This window comes from Electrophorus electricus, chromosome 24, assembly GCF_013358815.1.
Source record: "Electrophorus electricus isolate fEleEle1 chromosome 24, fEleEle1.pri, whole genome shotgun sequence".
NCBI lineage: Eukaryota > Metazoa > Chordata > Actinopteri > Gymnotiformes > Gymnotidae > Electrophorus > Electrophorus electricus.
In genome coordinates, this window is record NC_049558.1 from 432,979 (window position 1) to 445,000 (window position 12,022).

At 42.1% G+C, this 12,022-nt stretch overlaps 1 protein-coding gene and 1 long non-coding RNA gene across 5 annotated transcripts in view; one reads left to right on the forward strand and one right to left on the reverse strand.

The window, feature by feature from the left end:
- The window catches only part of LOC113572333 (protein kinase C and casein kinase substrate in neurons protein 1-like), a 40,189-nt gene that overhangs the window by 24,619 nt on the left and 3,548 nt on the right, over positions 1 to 12,022 (forward strand). For all 4 annotated transcript variants that reach the window (XM_027001782.2, XM_027001784.2, XM_027001786.2 and 1 more), the window contains exons 2-7: positions 1,722 to 1,827; positions 5,363 to 5,519; positions 5,774 to 6,009; positions 8,395 to 8,550; positions 9,485 to 9,660; positions 10,856 to 10,976. In XM_027001782.2, coding sequence (XP_026857583.1) covers positions 1,768 to 1,827; positions 5,363 to 5,519; positions 5,774 to 6,009; positions 8,395 to 8,550; positions 9,485 to 9,660; positions 10,856 to 10,976 — 906 coding nt within the window. In that variant the 5' untranslated portion in view covers positions 1,722 to 1,767. The remainder of the gene's footprint in view (positions 1 to 1,721; positions 1,828 to 5,362; positions 5,520 to 5,773; positions 6,010 to 8,394; positions 8,551 to 9,484; positions 9,661 to 10,855; positions 10,977 to 12,022) is intronic.
- The window catches only part of LOC113572334, a 2,974-nt gene continuing 502 nt past the window's right edge, over positions 9,551 to 12,022 (reverse strand). The window contains exons 2-3 of the long non-coding RNA XR_003410098.2: positions 10,889 to 11,000; positions 9,551 to 9,637 (exon numbers count right to left, since the gene is read on the reverse strand). This is a non-coding gene — a long non-coding RNA (uncharacterized LOC113572334). The remainder of the gene's footprint in view (positions 9,638 to 10,888; positions 11,001 to 12,022) is intronic.

A 12,022-nucleotide genomic window follows, 5' to 3' on the forward strand; every position in this document is an offset into this window, starting at 1 on the left:
GCACTGCATTCTCCCTCATCAATGCTCCTGCTTTGACTGGTTGACTGATTGATATGATTTACATGTCATGTCATTTTTGGCATGTCTTTGGCTGGTAGCCAAGAAACCATGTCCAGTATTCACATGCTTTTCACAGCTTTAGTCAAATTAGTCATAGGCCTAGAAGAGCTGTCTGTTTATGGTGTGACATTGTTTATGGGCATTTACAGTCGGTGTGTGATTGTTTCTGACAGGGCACTGGACCGTGACACAGGTGTTATCCTGACTAATCGCAGAAAAGATAAGAATGTTTTTGTTCCTTGTTCCACTGCTGTTTCCTCCAGGCTGAGCCTCATTGATGTTTCCCATTCACAGCAGCACCCACTAATGCAGGCCTCACAAGGAGCGCCATCAATCAACGCCAAAGCAAAGTAGGGCTCAATATCGAGGGAAAGCCAACCGCCCAGTGCTGCCATTTCTTAATGGTTTAAAGATTGACCAGCTATCAGAGCGGGACACCCAGGTGGTCTTATTCAGAGCCTGGATGTGAGGCAGGGGATGTGGTGTTTGTTCAGGGTTATGGGACTGCATAGGTGATGACTAACATAATTGGCCAATTTGCCACCTTGAGTGGACTGACTGTAAAATAACAAACAAATAGCACATCTTTTGCTGGGATTGTGGAAGGGTATTTTTTGGTAATTTCTGAGTCAGACTTTGTTTTTACTTCACCATGACATGATGCATTAGACAGGTTTTAAACCAGGTACTCAAGAATGAAGAACTTCTGCCTAAAATGTACTGGGAGCTGAAGCAGAGTGAATATGCCAGAGTGAAGGTCCCCAAGGACTGGATTGAGAACCTGTGCATTAGTACTACATCACTAGCACTAGCACTGTAAACATCTCCACTGGCCTCTTGGAGAAGGGTGTGTCCAAACAATCCATCTGTGTGTGCACACAGAGAGTGATGACACACTGTGACATTTAGAGAGGCACAGCTGTGGTAGACACATAGGTGTCATCACAGGAAAGATCCTGTGGAAGGACCAAGTGAGAGCGTGGGATACACCGGCCGGGGAGGGACATGGAGGATGCTTTGATAGGACCTTCACCAATACTGTTTTCCTAAGCACAGAAAAACAGATCAGAGTTGACTCAATTTACATCTGCATATAACATACATATTAGTAAATTTGTACAACTTAACACAATAAAGGAAACTTGTTTGCATAGCAGTTATATTCCAATCGAATTAACTTCACGTTACACCGATCCGACCACGTTACACTACGTTACACCGATAAAGCCTCACGTTTCACTACACATTACACCGAGCTGGCCTCACGGACATTACTGGAACATTTCGTCCTGTAGCCAGTGCAATTAGGACGTGCTAAAATAAGACATAAAAGGCCCAGCAGAAACAGAGAAATAAAACTATATTAGCTATATATCACTGTAGACAGCTGAACACAATATGATCATATGATATCATCCAATTTCTGCTGACTAGTGAATCTTTCAGTGAGCTGCATCTGTCAGATACATACATATATATATATATATATATATACGCACATTATATATGAAATGTGTTTGTGTGTGTGTGCGCACGTGCACATGATCTGCAGTGTCCTGTTAATCTGACCCTCACAAACTACTTTATAGGCACTGAGTAAAAATTCTTTTATCGATGGGTTTCCTTGACATCAGGCCTCTTTTCTCTCTCTGTTCTCTCAGTGCTTAAGGAAGTCCGTGAGCCTTCAAACGTGTTCCCGCCCCAGAGATGTCCGGCTCCTACGATGAATCTGCCGTTGCCGATGAGGCCATGGATAGCTTTTGGGAGGTACGGCAAAAACAAAACTGTCACGTAAAAAGAAAACATTTTTCCTGCTCTGACGGCCCTTCATTCAGCGCCTTGTCAATAGGCGTGTTGTGCTTTCGCCAGCTTGTGGGTCAGATTAGAGTTAACACACAAAGCGATGTTGTGTGCCTCATAGTCAGATCTCCCAGAAGTCCCACAATGGTGCCTGTTTAAACAGAACTGGCTTCTACTGGGGCTTTGCCACCTGCTGTGGTCCTTCAAGGATCTCTTTCTACAGAGAGTCGGAAGGCTGTCTTCCCTTAGAACTGTGCCTGTGTCGTGTCAAGTTTTGCATTTCAAATTGAGTAAGATCTCACCCCACCACACACACACACACACACACACACACACACACACACACACACACACACACACACACACACACACACACACACACACACACACAAAAAAACCAAACAAAAACATGTAGCTCTTATGAAAGGCTTGTTTAAACACTGGACACTTTAAACACTCAATAGAAATGTTATGAAGTAGTCATGATTGAAATCTGAGTTTGGATCTATGCATCGTGCCCTGCACCTACAAACCACAAGAGCTTCTTCTGCAGCTTCTCAAATGCCATCTGAATTTAAGGAGCATCAAAGATAGCCTAAATCCTTAGAACTGTGGTCTGGCAACTTGTTTCCAGATTTCTCCCCTAATCCAAGGATTCTAAAAAGGTTGGTGGCAAAAAACATAAGCATCAGCTATGAGTGTCCAGCCATGTTGAAGGCGTACGTTTCCACCTGAATGCAGCTGGAATAATCTCTGGTTTTCTGGTCTGTCTGGTCAACATGGATAATAATGGTGAAAAGTGTCAGGTTTGGGGGTGTTGGTATTGTGGCAGATACGTGTACGTGCCTGAAGTGTTTATGGTTTAAAGGGCTGAAGCAGCACTGTCAACACCATCACAGTCCACAATGCATCCTTGAGAAAAGTTACAAATACACAATTGTGCCCAACCTGACGGTCTGGCTAAATTTGTAATTATGTGTAATAGTCATTTTACAATTAGCACTACTACATTCACTCATTTGAAATTATGGTGTCCTTAGGATTCAATCCATCATGGCATAAGAGAAGAAATTCATACAAATAATTTGAGACAGCCACTGATCTATAATAAAGGAGTGATAATGAAGGACAAAATCACCCTTAATTGTAGTCCATTTGAAAACGCACTGAAAGACTAGGCCCATTTACCCCTGCAGCAAAGTGCTGTACATGAGGAATTCAGGCCCTCTCTGACCCCATGTGACTCGTTCCAGCTAGGCTGAAGGTCGACTTGAGTGTCTCCCAGTTTCTGGTCCTTATGAATTCATGCTGTGCACATTTCATGTGCCTGGCTCACCTCAACAACTAATTAACAAACCCTTCATGGGGGGGTGTGGAGGCTGCTTTGAGAATAGTGAAAGAGAGCAGAGTGAAAGAAACGTGAGATGTTTTACAAAAGGACGTGGAGACTTTTGTTCATCTCACATAGCATGCACACCTGAATATGTTAGCTGTGCTACCTATACTGACCTACTGTAGCGTTTAGCAGGGACAAGGCGAGAGGCAGGATGCCAATGCAGGATTACTTTATAATAGTGAGAAAATTAATAACAGGGGAGGGTAAAACAGATGTGTAGCATTAGAGACACATCAAATAAAAACATGAATCAAACAAAAGGCAAGGAAAATATCTTGACAGAGAAAAGGAAAAAGGCTGATTAACAAAATGTCAATTCCACAGAACTAGATACGATTCAGGAATTAACCAGTAACACAGACGCTAACAACAGCTATATAAAATCTAAACACAGCCAAAAACAAACAAACAAAAAAAAAGTTTATTTTTATTTAGCATCAGAGTACTGAACAAATATGGAAATTAATAAATATGCCATCCTTGGTACTCTTTCACTTTATGGGGGATGTTTCTTTAACAAGGTAAAAGTTAACCCCCTTCCCTCCTGTTTTTCTCCTAACCCCTGAACAGTGTTCCTTCCACTGTTCAACAGCACCCCCACTAGAGGTCATCACTTCCATATTTCTGTGTTTCCAAACATCTTCGGGGCCACCTGTCAGCCTTTCCCATGGCCTCCCAAAATTCATTCCAAGACTTTCACCTTTGCAGCTGCCCTAACTGCAGCCTTCCTAACCCTCCAATCTCTCTCCATTGAATCCGGATATTTCCTTGGGGAGAATCCCCTCACCACTGGTGTCCACCAGCGCTTTCTAGGATTACTACGATTACAGGCACCAACAGCCTTCTGGCCGGAGCTTCCTGCTGCATCCTCTGAGGATTTTAAAAGCTGTGTCCTTGTGAATCTAATCTTGTACAAATCTCGCATTTACATAGGTCCCTTCCACATCCCACAGCTCATTTATTTAATTTCTTAAAAAAAAAAGAAAAAAAAGAACCCATGCCAACATTTCCACAAAACCAAAAGGAAGAAATATTAAGTGGACAGACTGTCAAACTGGTTTTTGACTGCTGTATAGGTGGAAGGTTTGATTCCTTCACTGGTTCCGGCCTTTGCCTCTGGGTAGGTAGTTTAATCTTCCTCACACCGCCTTCCACCTGTTTATGTGTAGCCCAGATTGTCAGTGAGATCACGTGTGTGTGTGTGTGTGTGTGTGTGTGTGTGTGTGTGAGTGAGTGAGTGAGTGAGTGAGTGAGTGAGTGAGTGAGTGAGTGAGTGAGTGAGTGAGTGAGTGAGTGAGAGAGAGAGAGAGAGAGAGAGAGAGAGAGAGAGAGAGAGAGAGAGAGAGAGGTGGGCGGTTGTTTTGTAGTGACATTATTGTGAGAGCAGTGAAGCATAGGATTAAAGCAATGAGATCTCACATACCCATGTATACACACACACACACACACACACACACACACACAGCAGCAGCCATTGCATAACTCCACGTGCACAGGCATGAGGCATCTACCTCTGTGTAGATCTCTCATACCTACTGAAAGCCCTGAGCAACAGGAAATGAACATACAGCGTGAACCTAGCCACACACTGAGCACAATACAAAATGAATGCTAAGAATGTTCTCAAGTTTTTTTCCTTAAGCAGTATCAGTTTATATGCTGCATGCATTAACTTGGAGCATGTGGGAGATCAATGAAGGTGACTATGATTACTACTACCTACTTTCAACATTTACTGATCAGGAATGGAGTAGCTGAGTGTTTTCTTGAATAACCTGATTAGGAAAAGAGGGCAATTGTTTATTAAGTGTCTTCACTGTAGACACGGCAAAGATCAGCAGGAGGACAGGACCCTAGAGCCCAGGAGCCTGCAGGATAGCAGCACTTCCACTAAAGTTGATGCTGTTACTTTTATTCCTGTCCAGACCTCCAGTAAGGCATCTGCAGTGCGTTAACATCTCTGGCCTCTCACTCACCTAAAACGATCCGATGAGTTATTATGACTGACGAGCGCAGAGAGAAGACATGCGGCTCGGAGGGTCATGCTGATGGACATGGCAAAATCAGGCAGCTTCACTGAATGTGCGTCTGTTCCATTCTGCACAGGTGGGGAATTACAAGCGGGCAGTCAAGAGGATCGACGACGGTCATCGTCTTTTCAATGAGCTCATGAACTGCCTTCAGGAGCGTGCCAAGATTGAAAAGGCATATGGCCAGCAGCTGACAGAGTGGTCTAAGAGATGGAGACAGCTAATTGAGAAAGGTCACCACATCCATCTGAATGGAAGTAGTCCAATCAGAAAACATTAAACCAATCAGAAAAGATGTCAAGTTTTGATATATGATATTAGATAATGTCATACATTTGCACATTTTGGTATGTGTACACTAGATTGGGATGGCAGCAATGTCAAATTATTTCCCTTTTTATTGAATTCACATTTTCAACAATTTTATATAAATCCATAAAAATAACTAATGGTTGTGTGTCTGCGTCCACTTGTGTGGTACCTGCAGGCCCCCAGTACGGCTCTGTGGAGCGTGCCTGGCTTGCCGTGATGACTGAGGCAGACAAGGTGAGCGAGCTTCATCAGGAGGTAAAGAACGGCCTCCTGAATGAGGACGTGGAGAAGGTGAAGAACTGGCAGAAGGATGCCTACCACAAGCAAATGATGGGAGGGTTTAAGGAGGCCAAAGAGGCAGAGGAGGGTTTCAAGAAGGCCCAGAAGCCCTGGGCCAAGAAGCTCAAAGAGGTACAAATGAGCTATGGACACATACAAGTGTTGTAACTGCTACTAGCTGAAATGGCTGTGGTTATAACGGTTGGAGCAGTAATTACAGTTTCTATCAGGCATGTAAGCACATTGGTCAAAACAGTAACCACAATCTAACCAGCCAATGCAGCCTGTGAACCACCAACATCTCTCGCTCTGCTTCACTCAAGACAGTGAACACATACTGCAAAAGTGTATCATTCACTCACACAGTAACACAGCAGTTCAACAGTAAACACACACCAGCATTCATGAACCAGTCACAGGCAAAGCACCAATTACATGCACATCACAACCTGTGGTCAGTTCTAATGTGCTGTGGATGTTTCTTACTACTGTACACTGCTAAAGGACACTTACTGTAAGCCACAACTAAGTACAATTACAACAAAAGCATCAGTACACACACACACACACACACAGATAGTCCAACACACATGCTGGATGCAGGAATGAGAAAACATTATCACTGTAATTTTATTGGTCTTCATACTGTAATGCAAGTGGACACTCAAAATATCAAACAGCCAAAAACTCTGTAATATGATACAAAATACAAGACAAAGGTTTGTCATTTGTTTTTCTCTGCCTGATCCACCACATCTCTGATACTATGCCATGGGTTCATCAACATTACAAATATTTTCCCTGGCAAAGCAGCATGGGAAAAATCTCTGGGCATAACTGGTCCAGATATGGCAGACTGATGCTGTGATTGTCCCACATGTCTCAGTCACAAAATGACATGTGGTCATAGGGATGGTGATCACATAGTTCCATTTCCACACAGAGAAGATTTCTCAGCAGGATTGAGGAATGGGGAATATGGGTGCAGAAATTCAATTAACATGGATTTTCCAGACCTTCACTGTTAGGAAATGGAACATTCAGTGTCTCATATGACTGCATAATACTGGCTGTAGTCCAGTAGAAGACTGTTAATTGGTTTAGAGTTTGATTTGTAGGCAGCTGGACCGTTTGTGGAAGCATTGTGGGATTGGAAACAAGCAGCAGGAGCCATTGTCTTGTGGTTTGCTTGATCACTTCCATTAGATTTTTTTCTTCCAAATGACCATTACGTATACTGTTTTGAAAAACGTCCACTAGGAATGGAGACTGATGTATAAGCAGTAAGAAAGTGTTCACTGTTATGCAAAAATGTTTGCTGTTGTGCTCTAGTGTGTTTGGAATTGACAACATGCACTGATGACTTGGCCAACGCAGATGTATATGAAACTAAGCCAAGACAAGCTTGTTAGGAGACAAAGTTTAAACATGCACAGGGTTTTTTGGTGTTGAGTAACAGACTTAGTTAATGTTATGTAATTATGGCAGAGTCAGGGGGGCTGCTTGCTAACACGAACTGTACTGCTTACAAGTTATTTGGAGAGATCCATTGTCTTTTTGCCTATTTCTAAATCAGTAGCATAGCAGCACAGCTTTAAATGTGTGTGTGCATGCATGAGTGTGCGCGTGTTTGTCTTTGAGTGCATGTGGTGTATGCCTGTGTATGGGGGCGGGGGTGTGTGTGACATATGGATGTTGCTTCTATTGAAGTTTGTGCTGAGTGAATATTGCACTACGGATGCATAGATGACTTCACACATGTCTCAGAACTCTGTTCTCATTTGTTTTAGCAGAGCACATTTTCAGATTCCACAGACTTCTTTCCACAGTAATGAAGAAGCCACCTGATCACATGATCGAGTACAGGATGGCAGCGTTTTGCTTTGAGGACGTGATTGTGTGTCTGTGGAAGGTACATTAGGTGCCTTTTAGTATAGACATCCATGTTACCAATTAAATGGTTTGTTGGCTTAACGTCCTTACTGTCGTAACGTCGTAACGTACTGTCTGGCACATGGTTTGGGAAATGCTGCCGATATTAGTATGGTTAACATCACACCTAGAGGTCTGCTGGGTACTACTCGCAGATCAGGATTTAACTGGGAAAAAAGCCATATGATCTATAACTTAGTTCAACTAAAAATACAACTGATAGTGTAAAAATCTGCTTGCAGCAAGAAGAATATGAATGTATATATTTTTCAATTGTAAAATTAATTAGAACATTAATTTGAATGCTGGTTGAAGCTACCCCTTGACTGTGAGATGAGGCAGCTTTAATGTTAGGGTTAGGATAAGGGTAGAGATTGACTGGTGAGACAGGGTAGTCCAGGGTAAGTGTGGTTTCTTGCCAAATTAAAACCAAGCACCTACCTCCAACATATTAGACTGGCTAATCTCTGAGTCTTACAGCCTGACATGACTGTATGGTCTGTTCTGTTTTGAATGTTATGTGATTGATTATTATTATTTATTTTTTTTGTGTGTGTGTGTGTGTGTGTGTGTGTGTGTGTGTAGATGGAGACAGCTAAGAAGACATACCACATGGCCTGTAAGGAAGAGAAGCTTGCAGCGTCCCGTGAGGCCAACAGCAAAGCGGAAGCATCTGTCACACCCGACCAGCAGAAGAAGCTCCATGAGAAGACAGAGAAGTGCAAGCAGGATGTGCAGAAGGTGCGAGAGGCAGAATACGAGGCAGTGAGCAGGAGATTGAGGCATGAAGTCATCGTCAGCCCTTATAAAACACCAGTGCTCAGCCCACACATCCATTGCTAAAGCTGCTTCCTTGACCTTCGAACTTCTACAGGTTTATGAACTGAGGTGATCAGTATAGCCCAGTTTAATCCAATACAAAAACCTTGCACCAAAAATAAATGAAATTAACTACTATGCAAGTACTACATCTAAGCTTTCTAGGTGATAGAATATGAGTTGTTCTGTTGTTAATCCCCTTGGGTGGATGAAGAATCATCCTGGTTGTGGAGAGTCAACAGGCAAAAACTAGATTCTGCAAAGATTTTACAATGAAGAGATTTCACAATTTTTTTGGGAGGGGGGGGGGGGGGAGGTGGCCTGGCTAAACTTCACAGATTTAAAACTCTGTTTATATCATAGAGAGGCAGTTTATTATCTGAAGAATTCAGAAAATGAACCTTCTTACTCCTTTTTGTGCCAATGTGCAGTCTTTGGGTATGAATTTTCAAGCATGCTTCCAGTCTCTATAGGAAAACAAGGGTCATGGCCTTGTTAACGTAATGTTTTCGTGAGCCTATATTGGATACAACCTGCTTTCTTGCATCTCTGCTGACTATTAATCTTTCTGATGGCAAGGAAACTGTATTGTATAAAGTGTTTATAGATTCAACCTTGCAATGAAAAGATCAGTGTTTCTCTCCTGAATTATTAAATGCTTATGAAATCCTTCCCATTGCTAAGCACACACATTTCGTCTTTAAATAAGCACTGAAGAAATGCATGGAAGACATATCGCACAGTCAGCAGAAATAATAAAACCAAATTTGAAAGAAACATCAGATTTTTCTATATTTGTAAGAAAAAGTTGACATACTGGTGTTGCGTGTGACTAATGTCTGTGTATTTGTGGCAGGCTAAGGAGAAGTATGAGAAGTCCCTGGATGAGTTGGGGAAATGCCAGCCCCAGTACATGGAGAGCATGGAGCAGGTGTTCGACCAGTGTCAGCAGCATGAAGTGAAGAGGCTCAACTTCCTCAAAGAGGTGCTCCTGGACATCAAACGGCACCTGAACCTCACAGAGAACCAAAGGTCGGTTTTCCATGCGTGGACAGAAACCTCAAAGGTTGATCTCACACACATGGACCGTAACCTCAAAGGTCGGTCTCACACATGGATAGAAACCTCAAAGGTCAATCTCGCATGCTGGACCTCAAGGAAACTGGTGATGCTCAGGGGGCCATAGGTCAATTGTTCACACCTGAACTCACACTCTAGTTGTGAGCGTGCTGGTTGAGCAGAAAGCAGTGATGAGTCTTGATTTTTTTTTAAAAAAATTTATTTAGTGCAAATATGAGTCTTAATTCACTTTTAAAAAGTGCTGAGAGTATCAGTGGATCTCAAATTATCTGGAAGGTAATTCAAGTGCGTATGGTCATAATTAAAAGTTGATTCTGTATATTTCAACTATGTGCCAGGGAGTCAATTGGAAGGTTGTGGGCTTGAATCCTGGATCTGCCATGCAGCCACTGTTAGGCCCCTAAGCAAGGCCCGCAACACTCCTGGTTGCAGGGGTGCTGTACAGTGGTTGACCCTGCACTCTGACCCCAGCTAACAAAGAAGTTGAGATATGAGAAACATTATCGTATAGGTATGAAATAGCGGCATTCCATCTGGCCTGGATCATCTTCTGAGAACTAGCAGGGCCAAATTGAGCAGACATTTAAAAACTAACAAGACACTGGCAACCACCGAAAGGCTCAGTAATCGTGCATAATATGGTCTTTCATTCTGGCATGCAACAGTGCTCTGTAGCTGCATTCTGAACTCTCTGTAGAGGCCTGAAGCATCGGAGTAGAGGACTGAAACATTGTTTCTCTGGGTGACATAGTATCCACAACTACCATTTAAGTACGTTTTCATGTACAGCTGTGGCAAAGGTTGGCAAGTACAAGGATACATACATTACCTGGATCTCTAAAAGCTCTCAGATCATTTAGCACTTTAGGAAAAACTTTTATAGTGTTGGGCCCAAAAGCCAGATTGAAATCAGTCATTTGTTTTTTGCAATGAGATAATCTGTAATTGAATGGAGACTGGATATTAGAGATTGGGCTATAATTACTGAGCTAATCAAGACTTCTTCAGCAATTGCCCCACAATAGTTTTATTGTGGATGCATTCTGGCCTGGAAGACTTGAAATCCACTCAAAAACCCTCAAAACACAAAAGCCCTTAAGAAGCCTAACAGTCTTGTCTATCTATTTGTTATTTGTGTGTTCTACAGCTATGCTACAGTGTACCGTGAGCTAGAGCGTACCGTTCTCGCCGTTAACACGCAGGATGATCTGAAGTGGTTCAGCAACAGTCACGGCCCTGGCATGCACATGAACTGGCCCCAGTTTGAGGTACACAACCTCCCCCGTGACATCCTGAGTGGGAGGAATAAGGGACATTAGTAAGACAAGGAAGGAAGGCATAATTGGGTCGCATCTTAAGGTTTCGAAGAGTTTGGAAAAAATATTACAGGTGTTCAGAAATAAGAAAAAGCTCCTAGAATGTCTCCATGTACTATATCTAACTAGTTCATTCATTTTAAACCCAGCATTCATCCACTATAGTACTTTACAGCATCTATGAATTAATAATAATAATAATAATAATAATAATAATAATAATAATAAATTTATTTGTATAGCACTTCTTAAACATGGTTTACAAAGTGCTTTACAGGGACTGGGATATGATCCCATTCACTGTAATAAATAATAATAAAGCTTATTACATACTGGGATCAGTCATCACAGGAAGATATTTGTCAAAATGAAAAGACAAAAAAAAAGCCAAATTAAAGTACTTAAATGTAACCCCTCCCTAAAGGCACCCTAATGAAATGATAATTTAGGGGGAGCACATCACAGAAATTGTGTTAGCTCAACGCAAGTTAGTTCGGTGCCTCCAAAAATTTGTCTCAATACTACTATGTTGATAGTAATACTCCTTTTAAACCCGTGGCTACTGGTTACTGACCTGAATGATACACAGGTTAGTAAATACCCCCAAAATGATAACTGTATTTTAAAAATACTGTGCACAAAGTAAATAAACGAAATAACAGAAAACAAATTCAACAGTACGTGCTCAGTGGCCTACCGAATTTTGTGGAGTTACGCCTTACCCTCACCATAATCGGTAGGGGGGAAAAAAAACAACTCAAACTAAACAAAACAACACCAAATCAGTATTCCTCTTACCCTCAGAGGTCTGTTGTAAATTAATCAACTGAATAAACACTGAAATTAGCAAATGAAATACTCAATTATAAATGGTCAACACAGTAAATGCAAAAATGAATCAGAGCTTGGCTGTGTCCAGCTTAGCACTTGGGTGTTCACAAGCGTGTGTTATCACTCGTTGGGCCCAAACGTTGGTAGGACGCGGGATGAACGGTAGT